General features: G+C 40.7%; 1 protein-coding gene across 1 annotated transcript in view; it reads right to left on the minus strand.

Annotated features, from left to right (window-relative positions):
- Positions 1–4,606: 4,606 nt before the first annotated feature.
- SLC17A9 (solute carrier family 17 member 9) overlaps positions 4,607–21,709 on the minus strand; it is a 38,016-nt gene continuing 20,913 nt past the window's right edge. The window contains exons 4-13 of the mRNA XM_036751016.1: positions 18,418–18,517; positions 15,992–16,122; positions 14,869–14,965; positions 14,281–14,377; positions 11,427–11,514; positions 9,487–9,521; positions 8,776–8,891; positions 7,622–7,677; positions 7,297–7,326; positions 4,607–5,996 (exon numbers count right to left, since the gene is read on the minus strand). Of these exons, the coding sequence (XP_036606911.1) occupies positions 5,833–5,996; positions 7,297–7,326; positions 7,622–7,677; positions 8,776–8,891; positions 9,487–9,521; positions 11,427–11,514; positions 14,281–14,377; positions 14,869–14,965; positions 15,992–16,122; positions 18,418–18,517 (914 nt within the window). The 3' untranslated portion in view covers positions 4,607–5,832. The remainder of the gene's footprint in view (positions 5,997–7,296; positions 7,327–7,621; positions 7,678–8,775; positions 8,892–9,486; positions 9,522–11,426; positions 11,515–14,280; positions 14,378–14,868; positions 14,966–15,991; positions 16,123–18,417; positions 18,518–21,709) is intronic.

Below are 21,709 nucleotides of genomic sequence, written 5' to 3' on the forward strand. Positions count from 1 at the left end.
TATGGGATCAAGCTCAGAAAGCACATTGGGAGATGGGACAATTTACAGTTTCTCGGTTGCTGAAAATTCTTTTCTTCCATTTATGGGGCGCTCAAGATGTATCCTTTAGGCAAGATGCAGTTTTTTGGAGGGAAGATTGGTGTTTTTTTTTTGCTTTTGCTGGATTCCTTGTAGAGCCATGAATTGACATCCAGTATGTCTTAGGCTCCCAATGCAGATGCTGCCATTGGCTGATTCAGGGATGCCACTTGAAAGTCCAACATTCTCCCAAAACATCAAAGTTCAAAAGGTCCTTCACTGAACAAAAGAGGACAAGGGGTGGAGACATTACCAAGGCCAAAGTTAGGGCCCCTCCTCTCTGACTTTGCCACTGTGCCTCACCTTCCTTTTTTTTCTGGAATTTCCCTCAGCATGGGTGGGGGGGCCTCCTCATCCGAGAACTTCCATATATCCCTGCAGCTTTCTCACACTTGAACATCTCTCTACCATACCAGAACTCTCCTACCATTAATAAGTGACTTCTGGGGCTTCTATCTGGGGGAGGAATCCAGATCAGATAACCTCCATTCTCCTTCTAGCTCTACTGCTGGCTTTCCAGACTCTGACACTCTATGCCAGCCTCCCATGAGTAACTTCCCCCACCCTTTCATCTTCCTTTGGTATGTTGTCTTCTGCCATTAGAATGGAAGCTCCTTGAGGTCGGAGACTGTGTTTATTTTTGCTTATATTTGTATTCTTAGAACTTAGCACTATGTGCCTGGCACATAGTAAGTGCTTAATAAATATTTATTTGCTTGCCCTTTCCCACACCCAAGCAGATCCTTCTCCTCTGGGGGGGTTTTATTGGAAAGCCATAACCCAACTCCCAGAACAACCCCAGTTCCAAATTAGTTTTATAATTTTTAGACATCCCCTGGGATATGGCCAAGTTTTATCAGCCTATCCAATCCCTTCTGATTATATTACCTCATTCCAGCTCCAAGTACTTTTAGTACTTAGTCCAAAGCCTATGATTACACCATCCTGTGGCCAGCTCAATGATTGGTGAATCCCTTCCTGTAACCAACATGACATGAAAAACCCCAGCCTCCCTGTTGACTCCTGGTTTACTCTCTGGCCTGCTTCACCTCCAGACGAGCTATCTTGTCATCCTGCAGGTACCCTCCATTCTCTCTCCCCCTCTCCAGCTTCTCTTTATATGTTATTTCATCCCTTTAGAATGTAAGCACCTTGGGAGTAGGTAACATTATTTTCCTGGGTTTTGTATGCCCCATCCTTAGGATAGTTCCTGATATGTGATAAATGTTTTATCTATCTATCTATCTGTCTATCTAAGATGGTTGTTCATTTTATCACTTAAATTAGTATGAGGTAGCTTGAGTGAGTAAATGAATTAACCCCACCCTTACACCTTAAAGCTTAGAATGAAAAATTCTTCATTAATTGATGTGCTCAAGTCTGAACTGCCATAAAATTTTTCTTGTCACAGGGGCCTGTGCTTCATGCCCTTTGGAGACCAATGACAAGCATGTAGGATGAAATTGGGTAAGAGGGAAAGAGAAGCCTAAGGGCAGCAGAGAGAGGGCCTAGTTCTTACCTGTAGGCCAGGATGGAATTATTCATCACTTCCCTTTGACTTTGTCACAAAACCATTCCAATACTTTTCCACCAAGTCCTCTTTCTGTCTATCTATCTACATATGTGTGTATAAGTATATATAAATTTAATATATTTAGATACTGTATTATGTGATATATAATTAAAATTATAGATGTATTAATTTATTACAATATATATTTCTATTTTGTATATATACTATGGGGGGGGAGGGCAGGTTATAATAAGAAGCACAGTAGTGCAATAGAAAGAGTATGAGCCTGAAGTTCCAGAAATCTAAGTTCTTGTGATCTTGGGCCAGCCATTTGACTTTTCTAGTCCTCAATTTCATCTATTATAAAATAGGAATGATAATCCTTGTCCTTCTTAACTTCCTGGATGTTGCAAAGATACATGAACGTCGGTGAACTGATTGTGTGAATTTGGCTAAATGTAAAAGAGGCAGCTTGGTGAAAAAGGAAAAAAACAATGAACTGGGAGCAGGAAGCTAGGATTCGAGGCATGGTTCTCTCACCGACAAGTTATTTGACCTTGGGCTACACCTTTCACCTTTGCTGGGTCTCAGTTTCCTCATTGTAAAAAAAGGGGGTGGGAGGGCTCAGATAATAATGCTCGCACTCCCTATCTCACTGGATTGTCTTGATGAAGGCTCTCAAAGCTCTAATAAAATGTGACTTGTTATTATTTTAATACTGAGATCAAATGTAAAGACCCTGAGACCTTCCTTTCTCATATATCAGTGATTCAAGAACGGAATGATGGCTGGTCATAGCTCAGGACTTCTTTTCTGTCTGGACGGGTGGACAGAAGCCTGTCCAATAGCTCCCTCTGTTGGGCTACAGTGGAATTATCTGTCAGACACCACAGAAGGAAACATTTTCCTGGAAGCCTTTCACACCCTGTCAATCAGTCACTCTACAAGCAGTTACTAAACCCTTAGTAGGTATCAGTCACTATGCTAGATGCTAGGGATAGACATAACGTCTGGACCTGTGACTTCCCTGTGACCCAGGGAAAGGACGGCAGCAGAAAGTGGGGCTGATTCCTGCCCAATCTATTGGGAGAGGAAATCTCCTCCATTAATACAGGTTGGTATCATCTCTGCAACTTGTAGACTTAAGAGAGTTGCTTAGAGCACTGAGAAGTTAGGTGACTTGCCCAGGGTCACACAGTCAATATGTGTCAGAGGCAAGTCGGCCTGCCTTGAACCCGGGTCTGCCTCTCCTGAAACAAACTCTACCCTCTCTTTTAAAAATTCAGTAAATCCTGTTTAACAATATACTGTGTGCAGAGGACTGTACTAGGCACTGTGGCTATACAAAATTTAGATAAGACACCACCCCTGCCCTCAACAAGCTTCTAGTTGTCAGTCACTGTGTCACTATAAATAAACAATTATTAAGCACTTACTATGTGCCAGGCACTGGGCTAGGAGCTGAAGGAGAAGACACCAGCACAAATGGCCATAATACTTAACACAGAAATATGTTAGAGAAGCACTGGTTGTTACTGACAGGGAAACTCAGAAAAGGCCTCATGGAACAGGTGCTGCCCAAGGTGACTTTTAAAGGCTAGTTAAGGATTTGACACATGAATTGGGGGAGTGAGGAATTTCCAGGCATAGAAAATCAAAGGAGAAAAGGCATGGAGGGGGGAAAATTGCAGGACCAGTTTGGAGGACAGGGGTTGTATTATAGAATGCATGGTGGGGAATAATACTAGATAAGGCTACCAAGATAGGGTGGTTCTTAGTGGCGGAGGATCTTCAACAGCAGGGAAAGGACCATATGTACTTTATTCAAGACGATAGGGAATCAATGAAGATTTTTTGAGCAGGTGTGTCACTATTAGATTGATGTATAAAGAAACTGTTAAAGTCTCCCGTCCTAGTTATCTTGTTATATATGCAATATATGATATATGTAATCTTTCTATATCTAATAAATAGCTAATAGATAGATCACATATATATCTATCATATATAACTAGATAATTAGAGTGGGAGACTCAAACATTATATATGTAAATTTACTTACATGCACATATGACCGATGGTATAGCATAGTGCATACAGAAAAGGTTTCAAAGTCAGGGATCCAAGTCCCATCTTTGATGCACACCAATAGTGGGACCCTGGGCAAGTCACTCAAGCTCTCACTGCTCTAGAAACAAAACTATTAAGCGGACTAAGAGCAGACCCCACTAATACCTTAAGTTGCAACCGAGTTACTGCATTGGTAGAAAGAGAGAGATCTGGGAGCCTTCGCAGCATTCTTCACATCATATTAGGCAGACAATCTTCTGTTTCAAAGACTAGTCCTACACATCTCCATACACACAATAACTGTTCTAGTTATTAATGGTGATCATCTACATTCAGGAAGCAGTTCTAAAAAACAACTTTAGATACTACCCAGTTTTCCCTAGGAACAACCGGGGCTAAAGTATGAAAAGCAAGCCAAGGACACCTCTCTGAGACAACTTTGACCCTAAATCTTCAATCCAGCTTTCTCCCACTGGATCTGCTAGAATGGAGTTTTGTTTTCTCAGAGTATAATGTGTCATTCTCTAGAACTCTTTTTTTTGGGGGGGAGGGGGAAAGGGGAGAAAAAGCCCTGCTTGTGAGAAGGGTACATGCCTAAGATCTCCACCTCAACTGAAGCCAACTCCTGACTCTGTTCCAAATCCTGTCCTCAGGATGGTATTCCACTCCTCTCGGTTGGCCACATTTCATGAAAAGCAAATTTCCATCCCCTGCTATGAAAAGGAGACTTTCAATGGCTAATGGGTCTCAGGAACCTCCCTAGAAACTTAGTTTATAACTCTTTCATACACTTATCTTAGTGGAATTTAGGAGAGATCTCTCTTCCTAAAAAAAATAATTTGCCTTTAGCCAAATGAATTAAAACACAGAGAGAGACATGAATAAATGAACTGAAATGATGAAGACAGCCTTGATTTTACTAGTCTTTTAATAGTCATCATTTAAATAAAATTCTGTCTAGTTTATTCTTCTACGGCATTAATATGTTGCCTTTTTCTTCAAAGGAGGCTCAGCGAACATCTGGAAAAAATGTCATTGATTTCCCCAGTCTGAGGTTAACCAGCCTACTAGTTACTTAACAAAGAGACCCATTAATAACAACCACACCATTTGAAACCATCTTTATTCTAAAGAACTTAAAGCATACCTTCCTCTATGATCTTGGTAACCTCATAATGACCTTTTGAGGTAGGAATGGGCAGCATGGATGTTACTATTCCCATTTTACAGATAGGATAACTGTGGCACAGAGATAAGGAATGTCCTTCCCAAGGCCTCATAGCAACTCCTTGAACAACATTGTTTCTCTGAGCCAGAGCTGGTTAGCTTTCCCCTGCAAAGAAAAAAACTATACAACTCTAAAAAGTTGGTGTCTGGTTGGGTAGCACTCAAAGGGCTATGGATCCCCTATTGCAGAGGAATCCCATAGCCAGCTGCCATCTAGCTATGGCTTATCTGGAATGTCTCCTGCATTCTCAGAATGCGAAGTAAGAACACACACAGAGTTGCTGAGAGTGAAAGAGCAAGAACATGTGTGTGCATTGAATCCACAGGATCAAATGGGACTCATAGCTGACACTTTTCTATTGACTGCATGGAACACAGCTGGTCCAACTAGATCTGAACCATGCCCTAGAGCATTAAAAAAAAGTCCCCAGAGATCCTTGCCCCTGGAGATTTCACACCTGGCTTTGAGAGGCCAATGTATTGCCCTTGGGGAAGGAGAGTTGAAGACAGTAACCTAGAAAGGTCTGTTGTCCAAAGGGAAAAGGCATTTGGGGCAACAGGAGAAATCAGTCTCCAGTGCCAAAGCACAAACTGTCACATGCCTGAGATTCCTCCCCAAAATTAAATGCTCCTTATAGATCAATGGACTATTCAAGGCCATGTCTCAAAAGTATCCTGAGATAATTTCACATCAATTTGCATAGAGCAAGCTCTTAGTATGATCAGGGAAGACCTACGGGTAGAAGCTAATGTCTGAGTAGGTCTTTGCGTCTTCTCCGTTTTCCTCAAGCCCACAATGTTTTTCCTTTGCCTCTGATTTTCAGTGTCAGTGGAACAAACCAAACTTTTCCCTTAGAAAACTGCATAATTTTCCCCTACGAACAATCAAATGGGAATACAACTCTGTTGTCCGAGTGGTCTGCTTCCAACATGAGGCTGGAGAGTTAAAGGTCTTCATAAGCAGAGCTGAAATCCACCCTCTGGGCTTCTCCAAATACCAGGAACATGCAGAGTCCTAGATTACTAATGATGGCCACAAGATTGAAAACTGAAGTCCAGGAGCCAGTGGCTTCAATCAGATATCCTCCCAGGCATACCCCAATAACACCTGAATCCAGGAGAAAAAAGAAGAAAGGATTTACAACTAAAATGACTCACATAATCCTGGATCAAGTGTATAGCAGGTTAAGAGTAGGATGTGGAATGAGAGATGCTTTGGGGAAATCTGGGGTAGTCCTCCCAAGGGTTTGAGATATGTTCTAAACAACCGTAAGTTCTGAAATCTCATATTCAGATCTGGGCACCATGCTTTAGGGGGTATATTGACAAGCAGATCCAAGAGAAGGTGACTAGGATGGAGAGATCTCTGGGAATCATATCATGTGAGGAAAACCTGAAGAACCTAGGGATGTTAAGTTTGGAGAAGAGAAGACTAGGGGAGACAGGACATGACAGCTGTCTTATTCAAATATTAAAAGGACTATCATATGCAAAAGGGAGTCTTGTTCTGTATGATTTTCTGGGAAAGAGAACTAAATTAAATAGATAGAAATTACAAGATAGATATGTAAGGAAAAGCTTTCTAAGAACTAAAGCTATCACCTACTTTATAAATAATAAAGTATTCAAGCAGGAACTGGTTACCCCCATGAGGGATTGTAGAGAAAACCTTTGCTCTGGATGGGAAGTCAAACGAGATAACCTCTAAGGTCCTTTCCAACCAGGAGTGTGCTAGAGCCAGCTCAAACAATTCAGGAGAGCCCACTGGTCATTTCAGTTTAATCATTTACACCTCAGAAACCAGCAAAGCTACAAATCAGGACTCGATGTATTGATTTGTTGATTGTCTGGACTTAATAAAATGATGGAGAAAATTTTAATAATGCATATTAAACTTTAAAATGTGTCACAAGTACCTTTTTCCCCCTAGAAATCTGATTGTAAACATTGACCAGCACACCCCTGCTTCTAACCGAAATTCTAGGATAATAACCCTTGTAAGGATATTATCTATGGCTCTCTCTTAACTTTGTTATAACAAATGTCTATTTTTAGCTGATAAACAGGTAACAAGTCCCATGTGCTTATTGCCTGTCCCAACATTTGGCTAAACACATAATTTAAGGCAATGTCTGGGCTTCGGTCTGCAGTGCAAACAGTTCCTGCATCATAAGGTGTTCTGGGGTCCTCCAGAGGTCACCTTGTACAGAAAAGCATTAACCTTAACCATATAAATGAAACAAAATGGACTGTGTCCATTCTGAGGATGAGGCCTCCAGATTGATTTCCCAAATGAGATTGGTTCTGGAAGGTACAGTCACTTATAGCATAACTTTCACCAGTAAGTTAGGAAGGTTTGAACTCTGGCTGAGCTCAGGACCTAGTTCTCTGAGTTGTGTGCTACTTACCTGCCAAGGCTCCAGCTGTGTTTGCTACGCCTATGAACAAGACAGAAAGAAAAGTGATGGCAAACCTTCCTTCTGATAGTTATGGGAATGTACCCTATGTTGACAACCTCCATGTTTGTGCTTCCCTAGGGGGACAGAGCATCAGGGAGCTTGAATCCTTGGACACTGCCCAGGGGCCTTGCCTCCTAGGGATAGGCTGGGAAACAAGATGGGAAAGGCCTCCTAGCCAAGGAATGATTGCGAGGCTGGCTCCTCTGATGAATTCCTCCCCAGGGGTGGGGGAAACAACCACTTTCTCTATGCAGAGTCAAAAATGCATCCTCACCAAATAAAAAGCCAGCACAGGATGGGGCCAGGTCCTGAATGTTAACTGAAATTCCACTATTGTAAAACAGAAAAGAAAATGAAGGTGAGTTCTGGCAGAACTGGAACAGTGCACTCAGCAGGGGAGAGCCTTTCACTTGACCAAACTTTCCAGGAACAAGGAGGAAAAATCAAAGGAAACAGTGATATAAATTTAGTGAGGGAAAAATAAACCGAACCACCAAAAAGGCTTAAGCCACCCTAGGAATTATTATCGCCTTTAAATCTATTGGTAAGGCCCCAAGTTAGGGACATGTAGACCCTAAGCTCTAGTGTAGCCTTTGACATTAATCTGCTTTGGGATCTTGGGCAGCGCATTGCATTTTTTGGTGCCTCAGTTTTCTCATCTACAAGATGGGCATAGTAGCTCTCAGTATAGCAGTGAAAAACTGTCAGTGGAAGTAACAGGAAAAGCAAATAGCAAATCATGTGAATGACAACTGTAATGTTCGCGTTGCAATATCGTAGCCATTTACTTAAAAAGCATCACTAAGGGGTTAATTCGAAAGAAATTATCTGAGCTTACCACATGAACTAAATATTGTTACTATGGAAGAAGGAAGGGAAAGAGAAAAAAAGGAAGAGGGAAGTTGGGGGGAGACAGATGTCAGATGATCATACATTAAATTATCTTTAAAAGACGCAATTTAGGGGCAGCTAGGGGAGCACCGGCCCTGGAGCCAGGAAGACCCGAGTTCAAATGCGACCTCAGACACTTGATACATTTACTAGCTGTGTGACCTTGAGCAAGTCACTTAACCCCAATTGTCCTGCCCTGCCCCCCGCAAAAAAACAAACAAAATAAAAGATGCAATTTAACCAGAATGTATGGCACATACATGTAAAAATCAAACCAGCCTCATGGGCAGTTCTCCCTTTTAAAATCTTCATTTCAGTATTCATAATCTGCTCGGGGCACATCTTAGAAAGACAAGTCACAACACCCAGAGATGTATGGATGTCTTTAAAATTCATCTACAAAATGAAAGCCATGGGTTGAGCACCAATCTGTTGAGTACCTACTATGCGCTGATTACTGTTTTAGATGATGAGGGTGAACATGAAGATGGCACAGAATAGATGACAATCCAATAGGTAGAGAGAGAGGCCTCTTACCTGTGGTTAAAAGTCTGGAGTCCAATTGAAGCTGATGCAAATATAATAGATTTACAAAAGCTCCTTGTGTGACCCAGAAACAAGGCAAACACACTGGACAGACCTAACCCCATCACCTGTTAGAGAAACAGAAAAGTCACTAGCACTCACTCATAGAACCAACTTCAGAGTAGGAAAGAACTCCCTCCCCATCTTGGACAAGAGAGGTGAGAATAGGTCATCCTTAATGCTCTGAAACAACCTTCATGGGTAAAGGCAACATTGCCCTAAGCAGCAGGATTGCTTTCTTCTTGACTAACTTCTACACTGAGCAGCAGCTGGCACCTCAGCGGATGGTTCCAGCTGCCAATCTCAGATGAGGAAGGAGGCAAATGAGCTTGCTAGTTTGGTCACCAGGAAATCAAGTAGGAATTGCTCCCATTTCATAAGTAAACTGATTTATAGAGAAAAGATTGCCCAACAAGTCAGAATAGAAAGAAGGCCTTGAGTAGCTGAAGCTTGTCACCTCATGTGTTAACCTCTCTACCACCCTTTATAAAGAACTATAAGTGAACAAGACATCTTCTGACTTAGGCTAGATGTGTCACATGTTGACCTCATTCAGAAGAGAAGCAATGCTAGGAGGATGGATCCAAACATCAGGGAAATTCCCTGGGTCATGAGAAGCCAGACAGGGAGGATCTGAAATAAAAGTTAAACTTGACTTCATACCTGCATCAATTTGCGCACAGTGATGGTTCTATAACCTGAAATGGGGAAAATGAGACTGTTATTTCACACTGTATCCTACTAAGAATCTTTGATTAAAGGTATATCAGTGATCAATCAGGTCCTGACCCCTCTGAGGCCCATAGAGTATTCTGCTAGGAAATCACAATGCTGGCTGCTCAAGAAAAGAAATTTTTGTGTCTATATTGGTTTACATCTCTCCAGAAGAATGTAAACTCCTTGGGGGGCAGGTACTGTTTACCTTTTGTTTTTGTATCCCCAGACTCTATCATAGTGCCTAGAACATAACAGGCACTTAATATATGCTTTTTTTCATTCATTCATTCATTCATTGCTGAAATGAATTGAGTTATACAAGTATATACGCATATGTACATATACATATGAACTTATAAATATAGATGTTTATATGTGTTCAGGGTAACATGTCTGCAAATGCTCATATGCATGAATGTAAATATTTGATATGTGCAGAGGATCATGGGGGTGTGTGTATATGTGTACCTCCATACATCTCTTCACCATCATCTAGGAGTACCAGGATGACATCGCTCAGTATGACATGGATTTGGATTAAATGAGATGACATCTGAAAGTGCTTGGAAAAGTTCCAATGTACAGTATTATTTTCATATGCCACAGGTCAACCGATAACAACTGATCAACACCCAGATGGAATATGGTCAACCCACAAGGGTTAGTGATCTCCTTTAATCCAAAGTTAGAAGAATTTACAACTTGTTGTGGTTTTTTTTGTTTTGTTCAGTCTGTCTAACTCTTTATGACCATTTGGGGTTTTCTTGGCAAAGATACTGGAGTGGTTTGCCATATCCTTCTCCAGCTCATTGGAAAGATCAGGAAATTGAGGAAAATTTAGTGTTAGGGTGAAAGTCAGAGTCACTTGCCCTGGGTCAGACAGCTAGAAGGTATCTGAAGTCATATTAGGTCTTCCTGACTCCAGTCTCAGCACTCTATCCACTGTGCCACCTAGCTGCCACATCAAGGCTTTCCTTTAAAAAAAATCACCTAGGAGAATGACAACCTTAAATCCATAGGGTTTTCCTGCCACCCATGTTTTTAATGCCCTAGTCTAACCCTTTCATTTTACTGAAGAGACTGAGGTCAAGAGAAGAGAAGTGACTCACCCAAAGCTTAAGCAACTGGTACTTAGTGGCTGGGCTAGGACTAGAGTCCATACCTCCTTATACTTAAGCAAGTGCTTTTCCTGCTTCACCCGAGTTCGATATTTGTGTGAAGGCTTAAAGGTAAGGCAGAAACCACTCCCATTTGGCTCTGGCACCTTGACAAAGGAGGAATCCTCTATGATTCAATCCACAGCTATTAGAGCTAAATGGAGTGGTTTCCACCCTATCCTTACAAAAGGTGGGTGAGGGATGGAAGGAAGGAGAAAATTCACAATTCAAAATTTTTGAAAAACCAATGTCAAAAATAAAGAAATAATAAATGTTTTTAATTGTACATAATAGAGATTCATGGTTTTGTCTGTTATACAATATTCTCTTTATGGTCTTCTTTGTATATGAAAATGTTCTTGCTTATTGATGTTCATAATAATAAAAAAAAAGACTTTTAAAAAAAGGGGAGGAAAGTCTGCATTCCAGGCAGTATCTCTAGAAACCACTGGACAATCCTGTCCCTTTCATGCTGAGGAGGGGTACAGCATATCAGATGAAAGGGGTACAGTGCCATTCTCTATGTTGTTCACCCAACAATTTTTCCTCAGCCCCAGCCTCTGGCTCTCTCCATACATTTGGGGAGAGTGGGGTAGGGAAGGTGGGGGTGGAGAAAAGAGGATGCAGAGAGGGGCTTAAGGGGAGGTTATATTTATCCATGATTGCTCTATTTCGGGAACTGGGGACCAAGCTATCAGGAAGCAGGAGGGAGCAGCAGGCAGTCCTTACCCTGACTGATGAGGTGATCGGAAAGAAATCCACTAAACACGCTGGTAGGGATTGCAATCAGCCAGGGGACAACATTGAACACCCAGCCCTGAAAAAGATAAAACATCCCCAGAGGGAAGATTAAGTAACCTGCTGGAGGCCAGCCAGGCCCTTTCCCAGAAAGTCAGGCTATTGGATCAAGGATTCAGGGGCTTAGGCCACAGGCCTCTGCTACTAACTCTCTCTAGGTTTTATAGAACAGGCCCTTTCCAGACTCCTTGGGCACATCCTCTGCTCTTCTGAGTATTTTTTCCTACAAAAAAATAAGCAGTCTGGGCATGGAATTGCAAGTTACAACAATAATGTTAATGGTGGGTAGCCATGGCATTACCACAATGGTATAAAAATACAGAAGAAGGCTGGTATTTAAAGGGGGAGGGGGGAAAGGTTAGCAGAGGGGTTATTTCATCAGCATAGAGATTTAAGGAGAGGATCCATATCAGAATCTGTATGAAAGACTAGCCCAATAAAATTATGTTGTTGGTGGTCACACACAAGAAAAGAGAGAGAGCTAGGTAGGACCCTGGAGTAGCATATCAATGCAGTTGGAAATGTGGAGGGTTGGAGATTGGCATTTTTCCTTATATTTGTGTCTGTGTACTTTGATGATTAACCAGACCTTTGGGGAAGATAGTGAAGACAACAAGGGAGGGGTGTGTGTGTGTGTGTGTGTGTGTGTGTGTGTGTGTCCTTATGGATGATTTGTTGTCAAAAGCCATGCTTATTTTAACACCCTGGAATCTGAGGACCACAGAGGAAAGTCTGTCTTAGGATCAGCAGAAATGTTATGACATATAGAAAAGTCTGAGATCCCTCCCCTCCCTTTCAGGTGACTGCCTGGTCAGATCTATCACCATGGGGTAATACACAGACATACAAACTGTGTTTATCATTATCTGTGAACCCAGTGGAGCAAGTTTTGATAGCAAATGTTCAACAATGAAATTCCCAAGTAGCTGCTACAAGAGCAGGTTTAGTTGCTTTAATATCTATTCTGAGAATTAACATATCCGTGGACCTCACATTCCAAAATGATGGCATTGATGGTGACTGAGAGGGTATTCAAGCAGCCATAGTAAGAAAAAAAAGCAAAGGCTATAGCAGGCTTAGACACAGTATACGATGTTTGCTACAGAAAGGGACTAGGATAAGGACTAGACCTGTGATTTCTTTTGTATAGGGAACTTCCAGGTGAGGAAATTCCCTCCAGCAATGCAGGTTGGCACCTTGTCTGAAATGTATAGTTTTAGAGCACTGTCTGGAGCTTCACAGAAGCCAAAATATTTAGAGAAGTACCTTTTGTGGTGGCAAAAAACTGGAAACAAGGTAGATACCCATCAATGGAGAGCTGGGTAAACAAATTGTGACAAATGGATGTAATGGAATATTCCTGCACTACTGTAAAAACCATCAAGTATGATGAATAATGAGGAAAAAACGAAAACATTTACATGAACTGATCTGATGTGAAGCAAAACCAAGTAAACAAGACACAATAACTACAGCAACATAAATGGGAAAAAGAACTGCCATAAAACAATTGAAAGTGAATGTAATAAAATTATAAAGAAATCTGTCCTCAAAGAAGATAAACAGTAAGACACCTCTCCACTCATCTGCAAAAGTATGGGATCCATGGGTGTGTGTTGGAAGAAATGGGGGGGAGCAGTTTTGTTTCCATAGAGTTGAAAGTATCCCTCTCCCCCCAGCTTTAGCAGAATATAAGTCAGGTGACTAGTTCTAATCAGAGCTATGATCTAGCAGAAACCAGGCCTCTGGTTGGGTGAAAGGTCAGAGGCTTGTACGCACGCTTAACCGAGCCATTTGAGGAGTGCATGACGTAGGCTGTCAGGGGTTGCATCTGGCCAGTGAAGAGCCTGGCGGGAGATTCGAAGGGGGGTGGGGGGGGGGTCAATAAAAGGACTGGCATCCATCTGAGTCTTTGTACTTTCTCCTGTACTCTGTCCAGGGGACATGCCCATTTATTCAGACCAAATAAATGTAAAATACAATTAAAGCATTCCTGGCTTCCCAACATGTATTGTTTATTCCTAGAAAATGTAAGTATGCTTCTAACAGTGTGTACACTGCATTTGATGTCAGATTTTTATAATGTGTTGATGCTCAGTTTTGTTGGGGGGAGAGCAATTTTCTTCCTCTTTTTCTTTTTAAAAAAATCCTTTGTTAAAGGGAATGGCTCTCTGAGAAAGATACAGAGGAAAAATCTAGTCAGTTATAAAACAAAAAATAACAGCAAAATCTATTTTTCAAAAAAAGAGATATGAGAAGAAACCTCTCCCCACTACTTTGCAGAGGTGTGGGGAGCCATGGGTGTGACCCATGATGCCAGACTTTGCTGTTTTGATCAGTTTTGCTGAATTATTTCTCTCTTTTTGTTATTTAAAAAAGTGTTTATTTTTAGGCTAGCTCAATAGGAAGTGAAGACAAATCTAGGCAATATAAAAATAAAAGACAGTTTTTTTCTTAAACAGTATTGTTGAGAGCACTGAGAAATTAATTGATTTGCCTAGGGTTACACAACATGGATCAGAGGCAATTTTCTTGGATTTGAGGCTGACTCTCTAACCATTATACTGCACTGCCTCAATATAAGGTAAACAAAGCACACATCATTAAGTATAATAATAGACTATTGGCCAAATACAACCATTGATCTGCATGACACCAGAACCGAAAGCAATTCTAAGATAAGGATTTTTAATGCATCCATGTGTGCATTCCAGCTTCAGTGGACTCTTCTCTCAACAAGAGGCAACTTCAATCCTTTCACCCCTTGAGGAACAGGTCAACCTACCTTAGAGTTGGGAAAAGTTTCCTTAAAGAAGGTTGGCAGCCAGGAAAGGAGGATGAAAAATGAGCTAGCAGAAGAGAGTTGAGCGAATATGACTGCCCTGTAAGAGAAGAAACAGAAAGGGAATTGATAGGTCCAGAGGACTCTAGGGGAAAAATGTTAACCCAACTATACACCAAACAAGCTGGTGAATCCATTAAGTAACCAAAGAAAAGAGGTAGCAGTAGTTTGTTGGAGCTTACCTGAAGTCATAGCTCACAAAGTTTCTGAAATATGTGTCCTATATATACATACATATATATATATATATATATGTATATATATATATATATATATATATGAAACTACTGTCACCAGGACCTGAACTTTGAGTTATTTCTTCAATAGCAGGCATCTGCCCTGAGCCATAAAAATACACTCTGAACTCAGTTTCCCTTTTACCCAGTAGCATACCTTTTCAAGATGGCGCACTCAGGCCAGAGTCTGTAGCCTTGGAGCACAGCAAAACTAACTGGCTCTCCAAGGGACTGAACCTACAACCCCAGCCTGCTTACCACCATATTCTAACCAACCACACAAATATTTACTCACCACACAGGAGGTCTCCGAAATAACTGTCTCCAGGGAATTTTTTTCTGCTTGGAAATGGAAAAGCCTTTTGCCAAAATTCCCAAGGATATTACAAGTTCTGGAGGAAAGAAACACTTAAAAGCAAATTTTCATTCGGTACCATTAAATATGCTATGTTCACTTGGAATTAATGGAGGTCATTTCCAATGAGTATATTTAACATATATAATTGTGCAACCCCTAATGCACAGGAATAAGCCAATTCATGCAGAATATCTATGAGCACTGTGGAAATTTAGTGGAAATGAATGCCCTTATTCATTTATCCAGGATGTATTTGCTGAGAACCTATTAAGAAACAGTAAACAGCCCTATCATTGAATTCATATTTGTGCCTAACTCCAGACCACCCGCAAGAAAAAAAAATTGAGAAAAGTGAAACCAGTCACTTTATTAAAACTATCATCCCCCAGGACCATGGAAACTAGGTTGTTCCTTGATTCCCAATCTTTAACCTTTTCACAGCAAATGCACTCTGATTTAGTTTTGAGATCCCCTAGAAATATTTATTTCGTCCCAAGTCTTATAAGTGAACTTTGTTCTAAATTTGGTAAATTTACAGGATAGGAACCGAACCCATGATTTAATTTATATAGGAAACTTCCTCTACTGATACAGGCTGGCCCCTTTTCTGCAACTCAGAATGTTAGAGAGTTACTCATAGCACTAAATAGTGAAGGGGCTGACCCAGGACTACACAGCCAGGATGTCAGAGACAGGACTTGTGCTCAGGTCTTCTAGGCCCTAAGGACTTGAGCCTAAGTCTTTTGGGCTTCAAAGTCAAATCTCTCAGTTATGAAAACTCAATTTAAGTTAATTTTCGCTAAGAAAAGGCTCTTTTGTAAGACAAGTTGAAGTGTCTGACCCCAGATGAAAGTTATCATGTTGAAAAGCCAAAAGCACACTTGCCAGTAACCTCTCTTAGGAGTTCTTCCCACAAAAGGAAAGCACCATGTGTTGCTTCAATCCATTTCCCATAAGATGATAACCAACCCTGATGGGAAAACAGTAACTGGTTCCCAAGGAACCACCCCAAAAGATGGCATCAGAACTGTTTCTGGGGAAGAGTCATCTTGGGAATTACCTTTTTCCCTCAGCAGGTATCTGTACATAAAATAGACCCAAATCAAAGTGAGCACCCCAGAAAAGTAGAAGACACTCTGCCAGCCATACCAGTCCAAGAGGAGAGAGCCAGCTCCTCCAATCACCAGGGTCCTGAAACAAGAAAAGGAAAAGAAGTGGCTATAAAAGTCACTAAACTATTCATACCCACTGACCACTAATCCTATTACTGGAGACATACTCCAATGAGAGCAAAGACAAAAAGAAAAACTCGTTATATAGATCAAAAATCACAGATGTACTTCTTATGGTTGCAAAAAAAAAAAAACCTAGAAACTAAACAGGTATCCATGAATTGTGGAATGGCTGACTAAATTGAAGTATATGAAGGTAATGGCATATTATCGTACTTGTAATACATGATAATTATGAGGAATTCAGAAAAACATGGAAAGATCTGTAGGATTTGACCAGAGTCAGAAGGACAATATATGCATTGACTAAAATAACATAGTAGGTAGCAATCCGAGGTTGAGGCTTTGCAAGGCATGAGTGGCAATAGAATGAGGGATAGGGAAGGGTTAATGCCTAGGGTGGACCTGAGGAGTAGAGGGAGTAGAAAGGAAGGTGAGGACAAAGAACAGGAATACGTGCAAGAGAAAACAATGGAATGTTGGAATTCATGAATATGGAAATAAAAAATCTAAGGCTTTTAGTGGAATGCAAACTTAATATGCATCAACAGCAAAATATGCAAGCCAAAAAAGATGATGCAAAAAAAAGATGATTAAGTTGCATTAAGAAAGACATAGATTTCAGGAATAAAAGAAAGTGATAGTACAGCTATCCTCTGTCCCTGTTTGACCATATTTTGAGTATTGTGTTCAGATGGGGATTTGGGAGGTGGGGCATGACACTGATAAACCGGAGAACGTCCAAAGGATAGGTGTCACCAGTCCCTTCAGTAAGTGTCCTATGAGGATGGTTTGAGGGAATTCTGAATGTTATGAAGGAAAGACTCAGAGAGGTACATAAAGGCCTATCATGTGAAAGAGAGATTAACGTGTTCTATTTTCTGCCAGAGGGCAGAACTAGGAGCATTGGATAGAAGCTGCAAAGAGGCAAATTTGGGTTTGATGTAAGGAAAAACTTCTAATAATTAGAGCCATCCTAAAGCAGAATCGGGCTGCCACAGGAGGTAGTGGAGGTCTTAGAAGACTGCAAGACCAATCATTGGTATTTTGGGGAGGGGATTCTTTGTTGAATGTAGGTTGGACTAGAAAAAGAGAACTCAGGCAAATGCCTTTCCAACTGTCAAATTCTGTAAAATCTAGAATTTAGAATGCTGAATCTGGAAAGCATCTCAGCATCCAAACCCTTAATGGCAGATAAGGAAACTCAAGTCCAGAGATAGAAAGTCATTTGTTCAAGGTGAATTAATCACAGAACTCACAGTAGAACCTATGACCCCCAACTCCCAAGCCAGTGCTCAATCCACTGGGCCACCTTGGTGCTCTCTCAGGTTCTAGTGCAAACACAAAAAAAAAAATCTCAAATTAAAAGAAAAATTTTGAAGTCTTAGACAAAGGTCTGTTCAACTAATATCAAATACTACAACATTTTAACACAGCAAAAAACTCTGTAGTTTTTCTGTAACATATTCCTTCTGTTACTTCTGAACAAAGTATCCTAAGAAGCAAAAGGATGCTGAAATGACCTCCCCTCCCTCAACCAAACTGTCTTTCTCCATCTGCCCCTGAACATGGTTAGTGGGGTGTCTGCACCTAAAAGAGGCAGAGGACATTATACAGTCAAACAAATCAGACCCTAACTAGAAGCCATGTGAAGCCTGTGTTTCTGCCTATCTTCCATGCCCTTTGGTCCTGCTACCTCATCTGTGCCATAACACCTGCTGTCCAAAATTGCATCAGGACAACTACAGAGGGAATTTGAAAAGAAGAAAGAGAGCAGGGAATGACCTACCTCATCTCCCTCAGCACAGATAAAAAAGAGACAGATGAAGTGATGGTTCCCCCTCTACACCATTTGCCAACCAAAAACCCTCAAACCCTCCTGACACCAAGAGAGGGAAATGTGCATAAAGGAACAGCATTTCAAAGGGCATGAATAGTTTCAGGAACAAGTCTCTGTTTGTCTCCCGGAGCAACAGCCTCAGGCTTCCACATCTAGAAATGATGCCCTCCAGGATGCCTGTCATCCAGAGATCCAGATGTGCCCTGTGTTGATGTCCTTTGCTGCCACAAACAGTTCCTGGTATTTCTTTCCACGTGTCATTCTTGGGAGGCTGAATCATTTGTAGCTCAAATTCAACAGCAGCTTGCTTGGCTTGAGGAACATGACATGATCGCATAAGCTCATCCTTCCTTTTATCCCCTTTGCCCTTCCCCCCCAACCCCAGTATCTCATTACTGTGCAAGTAGAACCTACCCAAACTGGGAACCAGCACCCACGGTGCTATAGGTGAATGCTCGTTCATTCTCTCGGACTTTCTGAGACAATAGGCTCGTCAAGGCAGGGAAATAAACCCCTAGAACAAAAAAGACAGACTAATCAAATCAAAGGGAAAGACTAATGCCCTCCCAAATCTTTCATTCTTTCATTCATTCATTCAGTGAACATACATATTCATTTAATGTGGTTAGATGATTTGTCCTGGAGGGTACCTGAGTGGGTTTCATCAGCTCCCCAGTTTGGGTACCATTAAAATCATCATCATCTTCATCACCACCACCACAACAGAAATTTACATAACACATATATTGTTTCCCTCACAAAAAAACCTGTAATGTAAGTACTATATGTGTTATTATACCTACTTCACAGATGAAAAAACTAGGTCTCAGAGTAGTTAAAAGGTTTGCCAATGGCCATAAAGCCAGCAAGTCTTCTACTCCAACAAAGGTCTTTTTTGATTTCTTGTCCTCAGAGAAGTGGAAAAAATTCATGAAGATCAGAGGACTCTCTAGCATCTGGAAACACAGAATTTCTAACCTTTAAGGTGTTGTAGCCTTCAAGTGACTGCAAAGCTATCAAGAATGTCACAGAAGGACTGGGCAAGACTGTGTGAAGACTGTGAATAACTACCTGCTCTGCCTCCCTCCCAAGGCTGATGTGAGACACAAAACAACATAGTTTGTAAACTACAAAATGTTATACATGTTAAAGATTGTTACCTCTAGTCAGCAGAATGTTTGATAATGATAATTCCTTATAGGAGGTGGAGCCAAGATGGAAGAGTAAAAGCAAGGATTCACCTGAGCTCTTCCAGATTCCCTTCTAAACATTAAAATAGCATCTCAAAACAAATTCTGAAGTGGCAAAAACCAACAAAAGAATGGGGTGAAACAATTTTGCAGCCAAAGATGACTTAGAAGATCGGCAAGAAAGGCCAGTCTCACTGGGGTGAGAGTAAAGTACAGTCCAGCCAAGAAGCAGGCCTTGGCAGCGTGTACATTTTGGCATGCCAAGTTCTCAGCCCACAGACTGTAAGGGGCTTGGATAACTAGTCAAAAGGAGATTATAAGGGCCTTCTGCTCATCAGGAGCAGGACTCTGTTTCATTGTCCATCTATGGTTCCAGATCACAGTTCCAGGGCAAGCAAAAGCATGAGCAGGAGTGGGGACCCTGGTCATAGTTCCAGGGTGGAAGAAAATGCTTATGGTCACTCAAAGACCAGAGTACAGGCTAAGAAAGCAGTGACCACACTTCTCCTTAGATAATGCCACCTTGGAAGAACTGAAAACTTACAGACCTCTAGAATTAGCTCTGAAAACATCTTAGGACAGTGGCCCTTCCACCCTGGGAGCAGAGCACAACTTTAACATGAAGTCAAAAAATAGGTTGGAAACAATGAGCGTACAACAACAACAAAAAAGAACCTGACCATAGAAACTTACTATGGTGACAGGGAAGATCAAAACACAAACTAAGAAGACAAGGAAATCAAAGCAGATACATGTGAAGCTTTGAAGAAAAAAACATGAATTGGTCTCAGGCCCAAAAAGAATTCCTGGAAGATTTCAAAAAGGATTTTAAAAATCAAATAAGAGAGTTAGATGAAAAATTGGGGAAATAAATAAGAGTGATACAAGACAATTATTTAAAAAAAGAGTTAACAGCTTGGTAAAGGAGTAATACAATCTAATGATGATGATGATGATGATGATGATGAAAATAACACTTTAAAAAAACAAAATAGGCCAAATGGGAAAAGTATAAAAATTCACTGAAGAAAAGAACTTTTTTGTTTTGGAGGGGGGACTTGCCCAAGGTCACACAGCTAGTAAGTGTGTCAAGTATCTGAGGCCGAATTTGAACTCAGGTCCTCCCGACTCCAGGACCTGGAGGACTCTACTCACCGCGCCACCTAGCTACCGCAAGAAAAGAACTTTTTAAAAAGTAATACTGGCCAAATAGAAAAGGAAGAACAGCTCACTGAAAAAAAAAATTCCTTAAAAATTAGAATTGGGCAAGTGGAAGCTAATAATTTTATGACACATCAAGAAACAATTTTAAAAATTCAAAGAATGAAAAAATAGAAGGAAATGTGAAATATCTTTTTGGAAAAATGACTGACCTGGAAAACAGATTGAAAAGTGATAATTTAGAAATATTGGACTACCTGAAAGCCATGATTAAAAAAAGAGCCTTGATATCATCTTTCAAGAAATTATCAAGGAAAGCAGCTCCAATATCCTAGAACTAGAGGGTAAAATAGAAATGGAAAGAATCCACTGATCACCTCCTAAAAGAGATCCCAAAATGAAAACTCCCAAGAATATTATAGCCAAATCCCAGAGCTCCCAGGTCAAGGAGAAACCATCACAAGCAGCCAGAGAGAAACAATTATTGTAGAGTCACAGTCAGTATAACACAAGATTTAGCAGCTTCTACACTATAAAATCAGAGGGTTTAGAATATGGTATTCTGTAAGGCAAAGGAGTTAGGATTACAACCAAAAATCACCCACCTAGCAAAACTAAGTATAATCCTTCATTGAGAAAAAATGGGCATTTAATGAAATAAAGGACATTCAAGCATTCCTGATGAAAAAAAGCTGAATAGAAAAATCTGACTTTCAAATATAAGACTCAAGAGAAGCATAAAAAGGTAAACAGGAAAGAGAAATTATAAGGGATTAAATAGGCTTAAACTGTTTACATTCCTATGTGTGAAGATAATACTTGTAAATCTTTATCATTATTAGAGCAGTTTAATCAAGTATACACAGACAGTGGGCATAGGCATGAGTTAACTATGATGAGATGATATCCAAAAATAAAATAAAATTAAGGGGTGAGAAAGAAGGATGCAATAGGAGAAAGGGAAAGGGAGAGGTAGAATGGGGTAAAATACCACAAAAAAAGGCATGAAAGAACTTTCATAGTGGAAGGACAGATGGGGGAAAGGGAGATGGGCAACATTTGAACCTTACTCTCATCAGAATCAGCTCAAAGAAAGAATAACATGCACACTCAGTTGGGTGTAGAGATCTATCTGACTCCACAGGGAAGTAGGAGAAAAAGAAGAGAAAAGAAAGGGGGAGAAGACTAATAGATGGGAGGGTGGATTGGGGGAGGTAGTGGTCAGAAGTAAAACACTTTTGAGAAGGGATAGGGTGAAATGAGAAAGAGAATGATAAACATGGGGGGAAAGTTACTAATCATAACTGTAAATGTGATAAACTCACCCATAAAACAGAAGCAGATAGCAGAGTGGA

The sequence above is a fragment of the Trichosurus vulpecula genome, chromosome 3 (genome assembly GCF_011100635.1).
Source record: "Trichosurus vulpecula isolate mTriVul1 chromosome 3, mTriVul1.pri, whole genome shotgun sequence".
In the NCBI taxonomy this organism is placed as follows: Eukaryota; Metazoa; Chordata; class Mammalia; order Diprotodontia; family Phalangeridae; genus Trichosurus; species Trichosurus vulpecula.